The sequence below is a fragment of the Silene latifolia genome, chromosome 2 (assembly GCF_048544455.1).
Source record: "Silene latifolia isolate original U9 population chromosome 2, ASM4854445v1, whole genome shotgun sequence".
Classification (NCBI taxonomy): Eukaryota; Viridiplantae; Streptophyta; class Magnoliopsida; order Caryophyllales; family Caryophyllaceae; genus Silene; species Silene latifolia.
In genome coordinates this window covers 26,526,769-26,549,003 of record NC_133527.1, presented here as the reverse complement: position 1 = coordinate 26,549,003, position 22,235 = coordinate 26,526,769, and the positions used below count along the sequence as shown (strand labels likewise).

Sequence of the window (22,235 nt, the reverse complement as noted above, 5' to 3'; positions counted from 1 at the left end):
GTCTTGACCTTCGGAAAACCTTACGAGAAATAACTTGTGACGGGGTAAGCTTTGTGCGGGTGGCACTCGATCTAGTCGAGGCTACTCGATCGAGTAGCTTGGGAGCTCAATCGAGTAGGGGTCACTCGATCGAGTAAGTTAGTTACTCGATCGAGTAGCGTGTTTACAACGAGGATTTATAAGTCGTGTTTTGAGAAACCGCAAATCATTTCCGCCTCTCTTCCCAAAACCTAAATGTCATCTCTCCTTCTTCCCTTCACCATGGTTCCTTCCATTGGAGCCTTTGAGGATGCTTGTGCCATAGGGATGGGTTGCTTGAGTCGGGTAGCGGTCTTGACCTCGAAATGCTATGCGTAGGTATGTCATCATCATCATCATTGTCGGTGTTGGTTCAGTTAGGGTTGTAGTAATAGTGATAGGTGATTGTACTGTTTGTATAGGTGTATTGCTTGGTTGATTGGTGTCGTGTGCTCGGACGAGGAATCGCTACAGTTGGCTTAAGGTAGGTTCGCCTACTCAGTACTGTTGAGTGTCTTGAGTGCCTTTTGATTGTGGTAATTTTGGTTGTTGTTGTGTTGTTTGCTATATCGTTGTTGTGGTGCAGCGGACTGTGTTTGTATGTCTTTGGTTTTCGAGGTGCAACCTCGGCTGCGTGGAGTCACTTGCGGGAGTGGTTTCACGCCCTAGTTTCGCCCTCCTTGGAACCCGCCACGGGAGGGGATGTGCACATTAATGGGACAGGGTTATCGCTCGGTATGATGAGTGGGGATTCGGTGGGTACGGTTGCGGTCCCTCACTTGCAGGGCCGGTCCAGTGGATGGTCGGTGACGGAGATTGGTTGGAGGAGATGTGATGTATGTATGTTATGTTGTGCCTGTGTTGTATCTGTGGTGGTTGGTGTGTTTCTTCAGTTACTGACCTTGTGTGGTTGTCTTGTTGTTTGTTTCTGTTGTGTCTGTCGTGATCCCTTATGGTGAGCAGTCAGTCTGAGCAGGTTGCGATCTGGATGTTAGCTGTGTGCTTGGCGGGATGAGTCTTTCACGAGTACGTCAGAAGTAGTTCACCTAGTGATCTTGAGTTGTATCTTTCATATATTAGTAGTTTTGTTAATCACTTGTAATGTAACTTAAATGTTCTTTTATCGACGTTTGATTATTAATGTCCTCGGGCAACCGAGATGGTGATGCCCTTATATGCTAGGGAAGGTCTGGTTAAGGCTCCTTAGTATATGGGGGTGTCACAAAGTGATATCAGAGCGACAATTTTGGAACCTGTAACAAATGAGCCTAATGAACGTAGTGAGTCTAATAAAATGAACCTGGTGTATATATATTGGGAACCCCGGCTGATGCTAGATTTTGGGTGAGTAGGCGCCCTCATTTCAAGATCATGGCCCCATTATGCTTAAGCCAGTCACCGGGTATGGGAATGTTGAGTCGAAAAAATTTGGTGCCTAATGTGTATAATGGTTGTGTTAGAAATGTTTGTGATTGAGTTTATATGGATGTTAGCATGTATAACTATGATTAGAACTGTGAAGGTCTATGGTTGAATGGAAATGTGAATGCAAGTAATGGAAGTAGTGATATCTTTATAATACGTGACAGTGTGGTGAGATGTGGTGGTAGTGCTGCTTTCTAAAATCGTTTTGTGTGCAGTAGTGTAAAGAAGTTGTGAGTCTTGTATGTGGTAATAATGGTAATTAGTAAGTTTCGATTTTGTTGTAATGGTTATCAAAATATTATGTGGTAAATGTGATTGATGAATGGTTGAATGCTTCCGCGATATGGTCTAATTAAGTTGACTAAGCTAGTTGATAATCGTTGTGTCATGGTCAAATTATTGGTAAGTTGGATGATAAAGAAAGGTTAAATGTTAGATGTATGTTTAGAGCGATATAATTAGAAGTTATTTTGTTGTAATCACAATTGTATGATTAGAAGTAAAAAAACGTGTCAAAAGTATGCATGAGAAAGCTAAAAGTTTAGTCTTTTGGTTGCATAAAGATTATCATAGAATGAAATGAAAGAGTTGAATGAAGTAACGTGTGTGTTAGAATTGATATGTTGTGCTTGTGTAGTAATAATCCGTCGTGAATAAGTATGATAATCTGTGATGATTTCCGAATTTATTTTTGGAATCGACACTCGTTGCTATTTTGCAGGAAACTTTAGTTAAGCTCATAGTTTCTGACTGTGTACCTAGCCTTACTTGACCGAGTACGAGTACCTACTGGACCGACTAGACCTCATTCGATCTAGTTTAGGAGTTGTGAGATCGAAAAGTTGGATCTGCCAACAAAACACTCGATCGAGCAACTCCAACTCGATCGAGTGGAGGCCACTCGATCGAGTAAGCTGCTACAGTACCGCTGAAACACATGATTTTATACCCTTTTTCCTTAATTCTTTCTTTCTTATTCCTCATTCAATCAAAACCCTAACATCCTATATCTCTCTTGTGCTCTCGAAACTTTGTGCTTGAATCTTGGTGTTTCATTTGCTTAATACGTTCTCTTTGCTTGCCAATTAATTAAGGTATGAATGTTTATCCTATTTGGATGTTTTTGATTAATTAGAAGCATGTAGGGTGTTGGTAATTGCTGAAAAATCGAATTATATGAGCCAAATCTTGCTTGCAATTGTTATAATACTTCCTCCATTCAACTCCACTCTACCATATTTCCTTTTCCATCCATTCAACTCCACTCTACCACTTACTATAAAAAGAAAGTAAAATGACCATATTGTCCTTATCACACCATCCTATTTACAACATTTGCCATTAAATGGCCCATCTCCTTTTGCCAACTAAATCCACCCTAATCTAATTTCAGTCCAATTAATACTCCTAATCCAAATCCAATTCACTAACCCTTCCCTCCAAATTTTCCTAACCCAACCCAATATACCCCCCAAACCCATTCAAAAAATCTCGTCCATTTTTTTGTATTTTCCATCAATAACTCCCCTCACCAACTACCCACCCCATTCATTACATTCCCATCTTCCAGAAATTTCCCAAACCTTAAATCACCCTCCCTCTCTCTAAACCGCCTCCATCAAACTTCAGTCAAAACGTTGTTTCAACTCCCCCTCTCTAACCCTAGATCTGATTCTTCATATTTTGTCAAAACTCTTTGATAAATACTTCTGTTTCTTCATATTTTATCTCAAATCTTTAGAGTATAATCATGAAACCGTCATATGCAAATTGTGGAAACGAATGTTTGCAGTGTGTACTTGATTGGTATCATTTTGGTTCATCAGAAAGTGAAGAAGATGATGAATTCACTCCTGAATTACTCCACCAACTACTTTTGTACCTGATTCCCTAGATCCTGATTTGGGGACTCAGGTTGAGGAGACCCAGTTTGATGATGGTTATGTATGTATTCATAAGTCCCCTGAGAACGATGATCGTCCCAAGTCTCCTGATATTCCTCCTGTTGTTGAATCGGGTTGTAGATCCGGTAAGTCTGAATCACCTTGTATAAAGTATGCGAATGCTTATTTGAAGAGGATGGCTGCTAAGCATCCTTAAACACCTGAGAAAAAACCCGAGTCAGTTGAATATGACGAGGATAAATCTCCATCGCCAATTTCGAAGAGATTCTGGGCTTATTTCGATAGATTCAATGCTAAACATTCAAACTAAGGAACGCGTTGGTATTATCCCTAAATCTTAAGCTTTTTAAATTTATTTATTTCTCATTTGAACAATTAATATGTTGGGATTTAATTGCTGTTAGGAGGTATAGGATTATTGTTTCGAATCTGTTATTGAAATATTGTTGTTATTGTTAGGATTTAATGTTTGAAATTATTTAGTTCAAATTGTCGGTTTATTGCTTCTATTGTTGTATGACGTTTTAGGTTTATTGTTGTTGGTTGAAAAAATTGGTTTAATGCTTGTATGCATTCATTACTCTGCTGGTTTAATGTTTATTGCTAGTTTTGTCTGTTGGTTGCGTCTGTTAATTGCTGGTTTTGTCTGTTGGTTGCGTCTGTTAAGATTTCTCGGTTTTGTCTGTTGGTACTGTCTGTTAAGATTTTTTGCTGGTTTTCTCTACTGTTTTTGAACATGAACATTGAACTTGACCATGAATGCTTCTCTGCTGGTTTTGTCTGTTAAGATTTCTCTGCTGTTTTTGAACATGGACATTAACCTCTACTTCGAATTGAACATTGAACATGAACATGATTTTCTCTGCTGATTTTGTCTGCTAAGATTTCTCTGCTTGCTTTGAACATGAACATTAACCTAAATTGAAAATGAACATGGATTTGAACATTAACACTACTTATTATGTCCGCATTTAAATTTGAACATAAAAATGAACCATGTCTAAAGCTTCTGAACTTGAACTGAAACTGAACATTAACCTGAATTGAACATGAATGTGGTCACTTGTCTACTGGGTTTGTCTGTTGTTGTCTGTAGAAGCTTGCAGTCGCTCAATGATGAAAACCCTTAATGGTTTGAGAGTTGTTAGGTTATTTCTAGAGTTTAATACTAAGTGGACACTATGTTTAAGTAATTAAGCCACCACATGGTCTACCAATGAATGAGTGTGTGTGCCTTTCCATTTCAAATACAGTTATTGATTCTCTATGATGACTATTCCATAATGGTTTGAGAGCTAAGTTTCTTGTTGCCTTAATCAATTCTGTTTTGTATAGAAAGCATGGTCTATCTTCATTGTGTGTGTGTGTGTGTGTGTGTGTGTGTGTGTGTGTTGGAGGCATTTTTAGTTTACAAAACTCAATGATGAGGACATTTAGGCCTGGGAGTTTTGTGCTCAATGATGATGCTTTGAGAGCAAGTACTTGTATGGTGTAGTTGAATGGAGAAAGTATATGTATAGGTATCTGGCCATTAAATTAAAGTATTTAAGCCACCACATGGTATACAACTAAATGGGTGTGTGTGTTCATCTATTTCAATTACAGTTTGAGAGATTTATGATGACTGTTACTTAATGGTTTGAAAGATTTATTTATTGCTGCCTTACTCGTTACTGTGCTTGTTTGATGATCATTGTCTACCTTCATTTGACACGACTCAATGATGATCCACTACTACAGATATAGGCTATAACAACGAACGGTTAAAAACCGTTGTTATATAAAAAAGCGTCCGTTGTTAAAGGTTTTAACAACAGTTGGTTTTTCTAGGAAACCCGTTGTGAAAACTATTAACAACGGTTTAAAGTAGAAAAAACCGTTGTGGAAAGTGTGACTAATTTTTGGTGGGAAAGTTATAACAACGATTACAGTATAAAAAACCGTTGTTATAACTAAAGACAACGGGTTTTTTTTTAAATAACCGTTGTTGTTGATTTTTTTTAAAAAAAAAATTAATTTATATATTACTAGATGCATGCATTACCATTACCGATGCATGCATTATTACTGCCAAATCCCTGCATATGAAAGAACAATATATGGAATGAGAAAGGTTATAAGATTTGAAGCAGATATGAAGGCACAACTTCCTAAACATATATTAATTAAAAAACAACTCAAACGACACATTACTAAGTATAAATTCATGCATTATCTCAATAACCATTCCATATTATCTCACTATCTCCACGTCCTAAACTGATCCAAACCCTAAATCTTTAAAACAAACTCCAAACTTCCTTCAACACTTCCTTCAACAATGAATGATACCATCCGTAATACATGCATTATGACCGAGTACAACAAGAGTTTCATCCGCCGGCTGCTGGACATCGAGGGCAGGTTCGGGAGCTACCTTGAGGACGCTCGGACCGCACTCAAGGACGCCAAAAAAAATGGCTTGACAAAGCAGCAGATGTTGTAGCTATATGACGATATAGCAAATGCGGAACGAAACCTCCAAATAGCAAAGGAGGAGAGGATGGATATCATAGAAGAGAATAAGACTCTCTATGCATATCTAAGAATTGCATTTTTAGCAATGTAATTCGTTTTTTATGTATTTATATATTAATTAATTAATTTTGTTATGCATTCCTCTCCATCATCTTCTTCTTTTGTTTTATTTTATTTAATTTGTTTTATAAGCTAATAAACGCAGAAAAACAACAGTGACAAAACTAATTAAGCGAATAATACTTAGAGAAAGAACAATAATGATCGATAAAAACACATGCAAATGAAATAATTAGACAAATAAAATAATGACTGAGATGATGACAAAATCTAAAACCATGCATATAAAGCGATACCTGGTAATTAGAGAAAATAAGAGATGACGACAACAACAGTGACGGAGATGATAAAGCGATGATGGAAAAGAGAGAAAGAGACGATGAGAAAGTGTGTGTTTGTATTTGTGTATGTTTGTGGTTGTGGCTGTAGCTCTAGCTGATCTGTGTTTGTGTGGTTTATATTATGGAAAGTGTTGACAACTGTTTTTACACAAAAACCCCTTGTCATTAGAGAATATATTAACAACGGGTCCTTAGAAAACCGTTGTTAAAAAGTATTAACAACGGGTTCAAATATAACCGTTGTAATTACTTTTCACTAATTTTGCGCCAAATTATTAACAACGGTTATAATGTATTACAGAGTAAACTGTTGTTATTAGTTTTTATATTAACAACGGTTGTGCAAGTTTGACCCGTTGTTAAAACCTATAACAACGGTTATCAACACATAACCGTTGTAGTTAAGTTTAGTAAAATTCGCGTCATCCATTCTACAACGTCTTATGGTGATTTTCGTGAATAAACGTTGTTAAAGGGCGTTGTAGTTGCCTGGATTTGTAGTAGTGTGAGGCCACACTTAGCCTGAGAGTTGATGGTCTATCTTCGTTGCATTTTCCTGATTTGTGTTGTTGTTTTTCAACTGAACATTGCATAAATATGATCTTCAAATTGCATTATGAACTGAACTTCAATTTTAACATTGCATTTGTCATTTTATTTCATTTGAAACAAAACATTACATCCAACTGAACCTTACATTCAAAAGTAAACTGAAGTTTAATGTTCATTTGAAACATCAGTTTCAAATGAACATTAAACTAAACATTACATCACTTGAATTGACAATGCATTCCACTCCATTTGTCTTTAAACTTAACCTTCAACATTGTACCCTAGTGCGTCCATTAGGTTTTCAAGTCCTTCTGTCTTCCCTAATCCCTACATATATTCAATGCACTCTCTTACCAACTCTTCATTGACTACTAAATTCCTTGGTAACATACCAATTGCAACTAGATGACCCTTCCCCATGTGTGGAATTGAAAAATCATTAGGGCCCTTACACATCATAATTTCAATCATGACTGCTTGTAATGATAAGAATATGTTGTTGAGTTTGGTAGGACTGTAATCTATGAATGCTTGCATAACTTCATTGACTAGTTCATCAACTGTTTTGGATGCTCTTGATGATTGCAATGACTGTAATGCCTTGAAATATCCAAGGTCATTACAATTTAAATCTGGTGAGTTTGGGGGTTGAAAAACTAATTCAATATGAAAACCATCTGAGTTTGCAGCAACCATAAAGTCAGGGTCGTTATTCTTGATATGTGGCCTTGCATTGTCTTGTTGAATGTAAATATGCTTGCTTAAACAGTCTGGCCACACACTCTTAATTGCTGGTATAACTTGATGAATTAGACAATCTTTGACAACCTGTTTTGTGATTGAGTCAATGGGCTTAGTTTCCATTGTCCCCCTTGGCCTATTTATGCTAGACCTTGCTGCTAGTACTTCATGTTTAAATGGAAACATGCCTATTTTCCCATCAAATATTAACTCCCCATCTGCTCCATATATTGGCCTACTAACTGCACACATGAACATGACCTTTGTGAGGAACCTTTTTGAATGGCAGCTCCTATATGGAGCCTCCTCCCCTTCCACAATATACACCTTTTCATTGTCTGAGGTTATGAAGAACCACTTCTCATCCATGTGGATAGTGTTGCTCATCTCATCAAATATTATTTCAGTGAATGGGATTGAATTTAGATCCAGAAATTCTTGCACTTGTTGTCTAACCACCAATGACTTTAGTGAATGCAGTAGCCTTTGTTCTTTGTGTAAGTCACTGAGTTTGGGATGTAATGGACTTGAACGAGGCTTAAGTAAACCTTCATTCACCCATGAATGGACTGTTCCAACTGAAACTCCACAGTTTTTAGAAACCCTCTCCATGGTGTTTCTTTTAGAATTGTCAAGTGACTTGATATGCTCAATGTCTGGTAGTATTCTTTTTCTGTTTTTATTCCCTATTCTTTCACTCTTGACATCAAGTTTTTCTCCTACTAACCTCGGTTTTTTGCCAGTTTTCATATGTTTGAGATGCTTCTATCACTCAACCCAAACCTTTCTGTTGCCTCTCTGATAGCACCAAATCCAAGCTTCCCATCATTAGTTTTTTGAAGCAAGTAGATGGCAACTTCAGTCCTCAATTCCTCTGTCATACACTTGAACACCATGACTGTGAAGTTGAAGTTTTCTGAAGATGGTTGTGTAATTTGAAGAAATAAAACCGTGTAATTTTTTTAACTTCAGCACTTTTTTTTTGGATTCTTGTAATTTATGGACTTGTAAAGTTTTTTATTGTTCCTTTGTTATTGAATGAGCTCCCTAATGTAAGGTGAGAACTTGGTGTGAATGTGTATCCAGCTGGGTTCCTTGTAATTTGAGCTGACATTTTTTTTTGGGGGGGGGGGGGGGGGGGAATTAAGTCCCACTTGTTTTGGTGAGGTTTTTGAAGTATTGAAATTTTTGGTGGGAAGCTTAGAGGCTAAGTACTTCCCTAATTCAGTTTACTTTATGGACCAAACTTTCTTTCATCCCATTTCCCATTGTACTTTTATTAATTCTTTATAATTTTCTTAAGACTTGTGCAAAGTGTACTATGGTAGATTGGAGTTGAATGGATGAAGTATGATCTAATTGCTTCAAATTGGTTGAATATTGTTGTGGGTTGTGCAAAAATCGAATCAAATTTGAGGTTATGTGACTCAAAATTTCTAGGGTTTAAGAATTTGAATTGAATTTTGGTTGTCTTTTGTATGAAAAGGGGGAAAAATTGGGTAATGTATGTTATACATATCATGTTTAGAGCTGATTTTGATTATTTTCACTCAAAATTTTGTCTTAAAACTCCGTCTTAAAAGTGCCCCAACTTGAAATTCGTCTTACATTATTGTGAAATTTGTTTACTTATGAAGTTATTTTGAAGATATAATTTTCATAAATGATAGTAAAGATGTCAATTGGTGCCATACATGTCAAATTTTTTACAGCTATGAGACCGTCTGATAGCAAATTGAGAGTCTATGCTTATAAATTTTGGATTGTTGGTGAAAGTGTGTACTTAGTACTCCCTCCATTCAACTCCACTTTACAACTTTCATTTATCACGTTTGCCAACGCAACTTTTAGACGATAAATATCGTTAGCTGCATGTTTGCAAAAATTATAAAAGTTAGATATTTTTAATGTACTCTTAAAGACGAATCAAATAAGATCCCGCATGAATATATTTTCACTTATGTATCGAGAGAAAATTGAAGTTGAATGTCCGCTTGTAAATAGTGCGCAAAAGAGAAACTTGTAAAGTGGAGTTGAATGGAGGGAGTAGCTCTTTTCTATGATTATACATGATTGTTTTACATGTTTTCAAATATATGTGGTTTGTATATTTAAGTCAAATGTTGAAAACAGTTACTGCAAATTTGATATTATCCCCAAATTTGTTGTTTTTCAATTTATTGAATCCAATTTTAGGGTTTATTTCTAAAATTAGTTTGGGGAAAATTGATGATGAACCCCAATTACGTTCAATTTGGGGAAAATTGATGATGAACACTAGTTAATTTTAAGAGAAAATGAAAATGATAGAATTAGAATTCAAATGGAGAATTAAAGAGAAGATGAGTTGTGAAATCTGATGGGGGTGAACATAAGGAGGTTATACAGTTGAAGGTAAGGGTATTTTGGCCTTAAAATATGAACTTAAGTCACAAAAATTCAAATTGTCATTAATTTCACGCCGGAATTAATGTTCTGATTGTAATTTATTATCAGAAATACTGGCTATAATTTAAAAAAAAAAATTATATAAGATTGTAATTTTTAAAAAGTAATTTTTATAAGACTGTATTCAACAATTTTCTCTTATAATTACATGGTATTTATAGGTGAAGACACATCCTTCCATATTCCACTATGCATGAATAAATAATCCAAATTCAAAGTACATGAATTACTCTAGAACTTATCATGAATATGTTCATGAACTTGAAATTACAGCATAGTTCAAGAAAAGTATCACTTATCTCTACAATTAACAGTATGCCTTTTACGTTTATTTCAAAAAGAAAGAAAAGAACATTGTCTTAGGGTGTAAACTTTGTATACGACAATTAAATACATACCAAAATCACAGGATAAGTTACCCAGGGGTATGTCAAAAGTTTTCTTTATTACTTTATGATGTAGTAATATTTGATCTGTTTTATGATTTAAAACGGATACTCCGTCTTAAACAAGACTTACTGTAAACTTTATTTGAATAGGATCGGCAACTATTCACAATTTGAATTGAAAGGGCATAGCTAAATCGGAAATTTAAGACATGTAAACTTGCATTTCAGTGTATGTTTAGACCATCTCCAACCATGGTGAGTTCTCTTCCTCATCCCACTCTCACTCATCACTTCTCACACATCCACCTCAACATTACACAACTTTTCAATTTACCACAAAAATGTTTCCCCAACAATGATTTACAATTACTCCTCATCACATTTTTGTAAATCTTTCCAAATATTATCAATAGTGGTCTCTAATTGTAAAGAAAAATAAAATAAATATTTTAATATAATTTTTATAATTTTTATTTACTGATTTAATATTGAAAAGGTAATAAAAGAAAAACAAAATGCTCACTTTATCTTTCCTACTGTACATCTATCTACTCTCTACTGTTTTTCTTTTATCCCTGCACTCACATAGCCATTATTTTAATTGAGTTGCACTGCGCGTTCTCTTCCTCACATAAGACCATCCCCAAGCAACGTCAATTGCTTGGTCATGACCTTGCTTGGTCATGCTTAGTGAGTTAATTAAGGTGGTTAATTGGTGACCAAATGAGATAATTTGTGACCAAAGGTCAATTTGTGACCTTACTTGAATAAAATTGACCACATTTGTGACCTCCTATGTGTCCAAATCTGATTGGTGGAATAATTAATAAATAATAAAAATATTACATTTTCAATTCTCTGCGTCAAAGTACATAACAGCTTGCAAAAAAAAAAAAGTACAACAGCTTGTCTACTCTGCTTTCACTCTTGCAGTAAAATCCACCTCCCTTCATTCACTCCAATTTCAACAACCACCTACCGACAATAAAATTAAATACACATTATAACTTATTATTTTTTAAAATAAAAAAAAAACTTATAAAAAGAGCACAACATTCAGTTAAATTTTATTATCTTCTACCCACAAAAAATTAACTTTTACAGTAAAAAAAAAAAAAAAAAAAAAAAACCAAACACATTTACATATCTCTAATTTTTCAAAAAGTAATGGATTTAAACGAATATGATATTTCAAATTATGGCAACTATGATCATTTATCTCCAAACAATTCAACTTTCGATTTAAATCAAAGTACTCAAACTTTTACCGAATTATTATCGGGTACCCAATCAAGTGAAAAACTTGATATTTTTGGAAATCCAAGTTGTTGTCTCGACTCCCGACAAACGACTTTGTAGCGGAAACTCCTCTTTATTGTGCTACTAAATCCCAAAAACCACCATCCAAAAAAATCACATCAATTTAAAAAATGACGGGAAAAATTGGACCGATAAAGAGGATGAAGCTCTTATGTCCGCTTGGACTTTAAGTAACACCGACTCGGTATTGGGCAAAAACCAAAAATATATCACAATGTGGAATTCGGTTTACAAATTATATGAACAAACTCGTAAGGAAAATCAAAATGATGCTGAAATTGGCATTAGGAGTCTTGAGGGAATGAGAAATCGTTATAAATGACTCAATTTCCTAGTAAACAAATGGGTTGGGTGCTATTCTAAAGTTGTTAATCGTCCACCGGCAAGCGGTACTAACATAGAAGACGACATACAATTAGCTCAAAAATTGTTTCGTAATGAGAACAATAATAAAGAATTTGTTGAGTTTCATGTTTACAATAAAATCATGAGTAAGCATGCAAAATGGAGTTTACAAAAAAAATCCAACTGATGCAAGTGAGAACATTAGTTGGTCGGGTTCAAAAAGGTCAAGGCCGGAAATGGATTCTAGCTCATCAAGCGTCAATGTCCCTACACCTCATCAAGCGTCAATGTCCCTACACCGTCTAGTTTTAATGTCCCGACCCCATCTAGTTTAAATGCCGAGGGTTACGAACGACCCGAAGGAAGGGAGGCAGCGAAGAAGAAAAGGCAGGGTAAAGCTCCTATGACCGAGTCCGACTCGGTGTTTAGTCCGAGTGATATCTCAGTTATGGAAGGAAATAGACTATCAACAAAAGAGCAAGTTGAGTTTCGACAAAAAAGAATGGCTGCAGATTTTAAAATCGAAGAACTACGAATTCAAGGCCGGAAAACTAAAAACAAGATGATTTGGCTAAACACATTCCTCTTGAAACAAAATTTAAACACAAAAGATCAAGAAATGAAGGATATGCTAATGGACAAATATATGTCCCAAATGTAATTCTTTCTGTTTTAGTTTAAGTTTTGAATGCTATGCTTAATCATGAATCTTCGATTTTAAGTGAGCTACAGATTTAATCGCAAACAAGAACAACAAAATCATGAATCTTAAAATTAATCTACGGATGAACAGCACAAAACGAGATGAACAGCACAAAACATCAGAAAACGAGATGAACAGCACAAAACCAGATTTAAGATGAACAAACAAACCAGATTTTAATCGCAAATTACGGATGAACATACAAATTAGTCCTATTAATCTTAACAGCATAACACCAGCAGTTTATTAAATCTTAACAACACAAAACAATTAATCTACGGATAAACAATGAAACGAGATCGTGTCCATACCAGCATGTTGGGCAAACAGAATGTATAGATCGTCTGTGGAGATCGTAGATGGAGACTAATCGTGTATAGATCGTCTGTGAAGATCGTCTGTGGAGATTAATCGTGTATAGAAGATGAATCGTATATTGAAGATTAATCGTATATTGAAGATTAATCGTGTATAGAAGATGAAGATATTGAAGATGAAGATATCGTGTATATTGAAGATTAATCGTACATTGAAGATTAATCGTGTATAGAAGATGAAGATATTGAAGATGAAGATATCGTGTATATTGAAGATGAATCGTATATTGAAGATTAATCGTGTATAGAAGATGAAGATATTGAAGATGAAGGTGATGGTTTATTAGATGAAGGAGACGATTGAAGATGAAGATATTGAAGATAATATTGAAGAGAATATTGAAAATGATTGAAGGTACTCGAGATGAAGATAGAGATTGAAGATAAGATAGAGATTGAAGAGAATATTGAAGAGAATACTCGGAATTGAAGATAAGATAAGATAATATTGAAGAGAATACTCGGAATTAGACAAGCTACTCGGTTTTTATTAATTAGTTACTCGGAATTAGACAAGTTACTCGGTTGTTATTAATTAGTTACTCGGAATTAGACAAGTTACTCGGTTTTTATTAATTAGTTACTCGGAATTAGACAAGTTACTCGGTTTTTAATTATATTTCAAATTAATTATAACCGTTAGATCAAAATATAGCCGTTGGAATAATGATAGCCGTTGGATCGAATATAGCCGTTGGATCGAAAATAACCGTTGGATCGAATATAGCCGTTGGATTAATTATAACCGTTAGATCAAAATATAGTCGTTGCACCTAATTCTTATATATACTCTCCTAATTGTTGAACAAAATCAATCTCACAATATCCTTCTTCCAATTAATCCTCAATATCATACAATTGCCTACAAAATAAAAACACTCTTACAATGTCCGACTCTACAAATAACTATATTGTTGATCAAAATAGGCTTTCCGATGAAGAATGGGAAGCCGAAGCCGATGAGCGATCTGAGTCTATACAAAACCTTATAACCCAACGTATTTATGAATACGTTAATAGAAGAGTACGTCAACCAACTCCTTCCGCAATACGTCCTCGGAGAAAGATCGAGAGAAATCGCGAAGAAGGTCACAACCAGTTGTACAACGACTACTTTATGAACCCGGTCTATCCACCTGAGCTATTTCGCCGCAGATTTCGCATGCGCAAGCATGTATTCATGCAATTAGTTGATGCTCTATCATCCAGTGATCTTGTTTTCCAACAAAGACAAGGTGGTAATGGGAGGCCTAGTTTCTCACCATTACAGAGATGCACGGCTGCTATAAGAGTTCTAGCATATGGTACGTCAACTGATTCATTAGATGAATATTTGCGTATGAGCGATACAGCTATAAGAGATTCTCTCAAGTCGTTCGTAGAAGGTGTGATACTCAACTTTGGGAACGAGTATCTACGTAGAACCAATCCTGATGACTTAACTAGATTACTCCATATGGGCCAAGTACGTGGATTTCCTGGTATGTTGGGTAGCATTGATTGCATGCATTGGGAATGGAAAAACTGTCCAACAGCATTAGCAGAACAATATGGTGGGAGAAGCGGGAAGCCAACAATTGTTTTGGAAGCTGCCGCATCGTACGATTTATGGATATGGCATGCTTTCTTCGGTACACCAGGTTCGCTCAATGATATTAACGTTCTTCAACGTTCTCCATTATTTAATGAATTGTTAGAAGAATCTGCGCCAGCTGTTAATTTCACAGTTAATGGTACGGAGTATAATATGGGATATTATCTTGTTGATGGTATATAACCGGGTTGGGCAACATTTGTTAAATCAATTAATGCTCCTCAAATTCAAAAGCATCGGTTATTTGCAGCTCGACAAGAGAGTTGTCGAAAAGATGTGGAGCGTGCTTTCGGTGTCCTACAAGCTCGATTTGCGTTTATCAAACGCCCTTGTCTTCTTTGGGATCCAGTTATGATGGGGAAGGTTCTCATGACTTGTATTATTATGCATAATATGATAGTTGAAGATGAACGGGAAACTTACCTTAACTATGAAAGCATCATCGAAGAATTTAAGGAAGATAATCCGAGTTCAGCTACTGATGACCAGTATGAATATCATCGTCGTAAAAGGTCGACGCAAGAACGATTCATAGAAATTCATGGCGAGATTCGTGATCATGTCACTCATAACGCTTTGAAAAATGATCTTATTGAGCATATTTGGGAAAACTTTCGTAACTAGAATTTGCTTTTAATGCATTTTATAATTTCGTAGTATTTAATGTTTTTTAATTTAATGTTTTTTTTTAATTATGTATGCGGTATTTTATATGTTGAATCATGTTTTTCAATTTTATTTTTTTTTAATTGTTAATGCCATCGTCTAATCACTTTTCAAAATTATAACGTTATTTAATTTTTTTTTTTTTGTAAAGTGTTAGGATAAATAATGTGGAAAATGATATTTACAATAATAGATAAATAATATATTTATAAATAATAGATAAATAATATATTTATAAAATGTTAGGATAAATAATTGTAAAAGTAAGAGAGAGAAAATTGGGGTAGAGAATGTGGAAAATGATTGGGAATGTTGTAAAGTGGATAATGATTGGGTTGATGACCTAGGTCGCAACCTTCTGCTTGGGAGGGTGAAAATGAGTCAAGGTTAATAATGTGGGTGATGGGGCATATTCTGCACCCGCTGACCGAGTCAACATATTGAGCAAGGTCAAAGCCAAAAGACAGCAAGTCAACGTATTAGACAGCCTAACCGACATAGCCTGTCGGCCTGTCACTTGGGTCTCGGTCTCGGCAACTAGCCGGCCGAGAGGCATATCCGCGTACTCACATCCAGTCCCCTCGGCATGGAGTCAACCAGGCCTGCCGGCCTGCCATGGGTCCCTCGGCCGAGGGTAAGATAGTCTTTCCACCTGCTAGCCACTTGGCCACTACGTGACAAAAGGTGAAAGTCTATAAATACTCCACTTCTCTCATTGAGAAAAGGATCCGAAAAACATCTAATAATCTGGTATAAACTCTCTTATCTCTCTACAATATACTTTTCCAAGTTAACACACAACTTATCTCTTTAAGTTTACTGACTTGAGCGTCGGAGTGAGTACGCTCGGTACCAAGTCGAGCCCTCAGTTTGTTCATCTTTACAGGAGAGAGCGAAAGGAAGAGACAAGCAACGACGTCATTCTACAAGCTTAAGTGGTCATAATCCTGCTCCGAAATTACACCCGGAACAATCGGCGCCGTCTGTGGGGATAGATACTAAAAGCTAGTCACCTCCCTTACCAAAAAAAAAACCAAAAACAAAACCCATTCAACAAGCTAAGAAGATGTCAAAGCAACAAGAAACTGTGAGTGAAGAAATGGCATTCTACCAGGATGACACGTTCCGTAATTCTGAGATCGGGCAGTCCCCCACCGGCCAAGTCACTGAGCCGGCGTACGGGATGCCAAAAGAGCCAGAAACCCCGCTGCCTACCGGCCAAGTCACTGTCATGGGACATGTGGTCGATGCATCCAAACTGAAGCTATTCCTGGACCTGATGGGAAGTACGCCGGTCACCCCTGTCACGACGACGGTGACGGCAGCGCATCCACAGGTGACCAGGGCCCATAAAGTGACTCCGAACAACTTGACCGGAGCGATACAAGGAGCTAGTCATGCTAGGACGCCGGCAGAGCCCGTGGTGCCAGTGGCAGACCTAAGTCCTTCCCCCACTCGCGGGAGGACAACGTCGCCGCGGCAACAACGAGGCCACCCCCGAAGAAATGAAAGAAGTCCGACTCTCCAAAGTCGGACAACAAGAAGCCCTTCCCGCCAGAGGGAGAGAAGCCGGACTAAGGTTGCGAGGAGCCGATCGCCGCGTGTCATTCGACACGTGGTCAGACAGCCCCTCAGTGCCTATGTCCTCGAAGTCTCTGTGCCGACTAAGCTAAAGCTGCCGCCCTTATCGTACAAAGGGGATAGCGACCCAACCGACCATGCCGAGGCTTTCGAGTCATACATGTCGGTATGAGAGCAGCCTGATGAGGTGTGGTGCCGAGTCTTCCCAACGACCCTGCATGGGATGGCTCAGAGTTGGTACAAGGGGCTACCTAATGGCTCGGTATACTGTTATGCCGACCTAAGAGACAATTTCATAGCCCAGTATGCTTGCAACAAGAGAAGGGCCGTGGAAACATCAGATCTCCTCACTATCCGACAGGGGGAGGACGAGTCCCTCCGGAGCTACGTGAAGAGATTCGACGCAAAAGTTCAAAGAGATCCGTGAGTGAACACCGAATCGGCGCCCTTCGCACCGATGAAAGGCCTCCCGAAAGGCGAGTTCAAGAACGAGCTGATCAAGTGCGAGGACCTCAACCTGGACTCCGCCAGAAAGATGGCCGACCGAGCCGTAAAGGTGGAGGACTATCACAAGACCTGGGTAGGCCACAGTGAAGCTGGGCACCCAGAGAGGAAGAGCCGCCGGGACAACATTGATGAAGGTCGTCGTGACGTGAATAGGTCACAGCCTGAGAGATTTAATAGGAAACAGAACGCGGCGGGCGCCGGGGGGAGTTCGGGACCATACACCCAGAAGCGGTATAGTAGTCTCACCCCCCTGGTCAAATCTCCAGCCGAGGTCTTTACCCTAAGCAAGAATGAAGGGCAGAAGTGGGCAAGGCCCCCCAAGGCGAGGGGGGACGGCGACACAAGCCAGTTTTGCGAGTACCACGGCCAGACCGGCCATAAGACCGACAACTGTCGGCATCTGAGGAACGCCATCGAAGAGCTGATCCGAAAGGGGGCCCTCAGCAAGTACGTAGTTGGAGGCCCAGAAACAAGCTCCGACAGCGCAAATAGAAAATCAGTATTCCAGCGGATGGGAGTGATCCAGGTTGTCATCGGGGGGAACGAGAACGGTGGGTCATCTAATGGGCACAAACGGCACCTGAATGAGTTGTACCAAGCCATCAACTTTGTGCCCAAAATAGCGATCCCCGCTTCCACAATCCCCGATATAACCATTGGAAAGATGGACTACGAAGGAGTCGTTGCCCTGCACAGCGACCCGCTTGTAGTCCACCTGGATATAGCCAACCACTTGGTCAAAAGGTGCCTGATTGACACAGGCGCCTACACGAACATCATATTCAGGGAGTGCTTTCTTAATCTCGGTCTGAAGATTGGAGACCTGAACCCTATGCTAACCCGCTATACAGCTTCTCTGGGGCCGGCCTGGTACCCCTGGGGTCAATCAGACTGCCGGTGATGCTCGGCCAAGCGGACGTGGCGAAAAATGTTTTATCTGAGTTCGTGGTTATTGATGGTTCGTCTGCCTACAATGTTCTCATAGGCCGAGTCACTTTGAGCGAGGCCGATGCTGTGATGTCCATCCGGGCCCTGACATTGATGTACGTCTCGGACCGGGGGGAAGCACAAAAGCTCGTCTCAAAGGACGAAAGAGACGAAATAGTCAATGTCCAAGTATCTGCCAGGGGGTGCAACATGCAATCCCTCAAAGTGGCGAAGAAATCAGAGAAAGGGAAGAGCTCATCCTTACAGCAGGAGGGTGATCCGATGAACACCAACGTCGGCATGGTCGAAGGAGCCGAGACCGAGGAAGTGGAAATTGACCCAGGGCGCACCGTAACTGTCGGTGTCGGCCTGGAGCCAAAATTCAGAGCCGATCTCCTAGACCTGCTGAGGAAGAACAAAGATGTCTTCGCATACTCAGCAGCCGAGATGCCAGGCGTGAGCCGGGAGGTGATCGTTCACAAGCTGAACGTACTCTCCACCGCTCGCCCTGTCAAGCAGAAGATGAGGAACTCCTCGGCCGAGAAGGATGAGGCCATCAAAGCCGAAGTAGACAAATTGTTAGAGGTGGGCTTTATCATGCCTTGTACTTACCCTGAGTGGTTAGCAAATGTTGTAATGGTGAGGAAGTCATCAGGGGCGTGGAGGATGTGTGTTGATTTTACCAATCTTAATAAAGCGTGCCCTAAAGATTGCTATCCCTTGCCTCGAATAGATAGTTTAATTGACGCAACGGCAGGCTACACTATGCTAAGCCTGCTAGACGCCTTCTCAGAGTATCATCAGGTATTCATGGCCGAAGAAGACATGTCTAAGTGCGCATTCATCACCGGTAACGGCACATACATGTATAAAATGATGCCGTTCGGTTTGAATAACGCTGGCGCAACTTACACTAGGTTGGTGGACAAAGTGTTTCAAGATATAAAAGGGCGAAACATCGAGGCTTACGTCGACGATGCTATTGTAAAAAGCAAGTCTGACAGCGAGCACTTGGCCGATTTGAGCGAAACATTTTGTTCACTAAGGAAATATAAGATGAAGCTTAACCCAATGAAATGCAACTTCGGTGTCCGGGCCGGCAAGTCCCTCGGCGTGCTTGTCAGCTCCAGGAGAATTGATGCCAACCCAGAGAAAGTCCAAGCAATACTAGACCTACCGGAGCCGAGAAATCGAAAAGAGGTTATGATGCTGACCAGAAGGATGGCGGCTCTCGCCCGCTTCATCTCTCGGTCGGCCGACAAGAGCACTCTGTTCTTTAAAGTGCTGAAAGGAAATAAAGACTTCAGCTGGGGGGAGGAACAGAGCACAACTTTCAGGCAACTGAAAGCTCACCTTCTGACACTACCGACCCTGTCCAGGCCGACGCTGGGGGAGACGCTATATCTATACTTAGCAGTTACCTCGGCCACGGTCGGTCCGTAATCGTCAAGGAAGAAAATAAGCAAAGAACACCCAATTTACTTTATCAGCCATACACTGCTGGCCGCCGAAAGAAATTACCCACTAATCGAAAAGGCAGCCCTCGCCGTCGTCGTTGCCGCAAGGAAACTGAAACCCTACTTCGACGCGCATCCCGTGACGGTCTTAACCGACCAGCCATTGGAGAAAGCATTAGAAAAATTCGAAAAATCCGTCGACTTATCAAATGGGCAGTGGAGCTCTCCGGCTTTGGCATTCAGTACAAGCCGAGACCTTCGATAAAGGGGCAAGCACTTGCAGACTTCCTGGCCGAGTGCACGTATCAAGAAGAATCACAACCCGGCGTGTGGGAAGTATATACCGACGGGTCCTCCACGGCGAACAGCTCAGGAGCCGGCATCCTTATCACCAGCCCTAACGGAGACGAGTTTGAGTACGCCTTGAAGTTTACCTTCTCAGCCTCAAATAAGGAATCCGAATATGAGGCGGTGATAACTGGAGTCGAGTTAGCTAGAGCTGCCGGGGCGGAGCATATTGTGTTGAAAACAGACTCACTCTTAGTGACCAATCAAATCCGAGGGGAGTATGAGGCTCGAAACAATGGGATGGTAAGGTACCTGGGGAGGGTAAAAGCCGACACCTCAAAATTGAAATCTTTCCAAATACAGTTCATCCCCAAGTCTGAGAACAACCGAGCCGACACTCTCTCAAAACTTGCCAGTTCAAGCACCAAGAATGTCAAGTCGAACCGTGCTGGTGGATATCAGGAATGCTAAAAGCATCACTGAGACCGTCGGCATGGTGGGCGACATCGAAGCCGAGACGACGTGGATGACTCCGGTAATGAAATACAAGCTGACAAAAGAGTTACCGGAGGACCGCAGTCTCTCTCAGAAGATAAGAAGGATCGCCGCAAGGTACTTGGTGTTCGAAGGAGAATTATACAGAAGGTCTGTGATAAGACCACTCTTGAAATGTGTCGGCCCAGCCGACCCGGAGCTTATACTGACAGAGATTCACGAAGGCATCTGCGGACACCACATGGGGGCGAGAACGCTAGCCCACAAAGCTCTCCAAGCCGACTACTTCTGGCCCACCATGCTGAAAGATTCCAGGGCCAAAACCAAGAAGTGCAAGAATTGTCAGATGCATGCTCCGGTAATACATGCGCCTTCCCGTGACCTGCAACCAGTACTTAGTCCCCTACCATTTGCACAGTGGGGGATGGATTTATTAGGACCATTTCCGACGACCTCCGGAGGAAGAAAGTACCTGATTGTCGCCGTTGACTACTTCACCAAATGGGTCGAGGCTGTCGCGGTACCTGCCAAGACCACGGCGGCCGTAAGAAAGGTGGTTTGGGAGAACGTCATAACTCGTTTTGGGTTACCCCAAGTCATTGTATTTGACCACGGCCGAGAGTTTTGGAGTGACATGGTGATGAATTGGTTGGAAGAGCTCGGTATCAAATTTGCATACTCCTCCGTCTGCCACCCTCAGAGCAACGGGCAGGTGGAGGCAGCTAATAAAACAATACTGAACGGGTTAAAAAAGAAGGTTGAAGATCTAAAGGGAAGATGGGCTGATGAACTACCCGGCGTCCTGTGGTCACTTCGAACCACGGAAAAAGAAGAACAAGGTACAGTCCATTCTACCTAGTCTATGGGTCTGAGGCCGTCCTGCCAATTGAAGCAGCGGTGCCAACATTCAGAACGCAAACCTTTGACCCAGTCGAAAATGAGGAAGGCCTGAGAGCCTCCCTAGACCTGGTCGAAGAAATTCGAGACACGGCACGGCTCAACTTGGCAGTGTATCAAAATCGAATGAGAAGAGCATACAACCGTAGGGTCCACAAAAGGGACTTAAAAGTAGGAGATCTAGTCCTGAGAAAGTCGGCCGCAACAAACAAAGAAAACATCCATGGTAAAATGACGGCCAACTGGGAAGGACCCTACAAAGTGGTTGAAGAAATGAGGCCGGGGACATACCGGCTGACAGACATGGAGGGTGTGCCTCTAATGAGCCACTGGAACACCGACAACCTTAGGAAGTATTTCGTATAACGGTGGAGGTGTCCGAGACCGTTGTGGGCACCCCAACGCGTGATTATATCTTATGAAGAGTGATCCAAGTTTTCCATCGAAATGCTTGTCCCCTCCGTAGTCGTACCAAAGTAGACGCCGCGCCAAAGCCGGCAAATCACTAGTAGACGCCACGGCCAAAGCCGGCAAATCACTACAATGGCGATTGATACTCGCGAAAGCGACTAAAATGCTTAGTAGACGCCACCGGGCAATCACTACAAATGCGATTGATACTCATGAAAGCGACCAACATGCTTAAGAACGTATAAGTACATTGAGAACGCAACTGATCGCCC

General features: G+C 40.0%; 1 protein-coding gene and 1 pseudogene across 1 annotated transcript; one reads left to right on the top strand and one right to left on the bottom strand.

The window, feature by feature from the left end:
• Positions 1-7,144: 7,144 nt before the first annotated feature.
• Positions 7,145-8,308, bottom strand: LOC141637804 (uncharacterized). Its single transcript, XM_074447231.1, has one exon. It carries the CDS (start codon positions 8,306-8,308, stop codon positions 7,145-7,147), a length of 1,164 nt encoding a protein of 387 aa, XP_074303332.1.
• Positions 8,309-14,026: 5,718 nt separating this feature from the next.
• Positions 14,027-15,358, top strand: LOC141637798 (uncharacterized; annotated as a pseudogene).
• The last annotated feature ends 6,877 nt before the right edge of the window (positions 15,359-22,235 follow it).

What these genes read in the sequence shown, in the direction of transcription:
- LOC141637804 (XM_074447231.1), bottom strand. Translation starts at nt 8,308, where the DNA reads ATGAAAACTGGCAAAAAACCGAGGTTAGTAGGAGAAAAACTTGATGTC.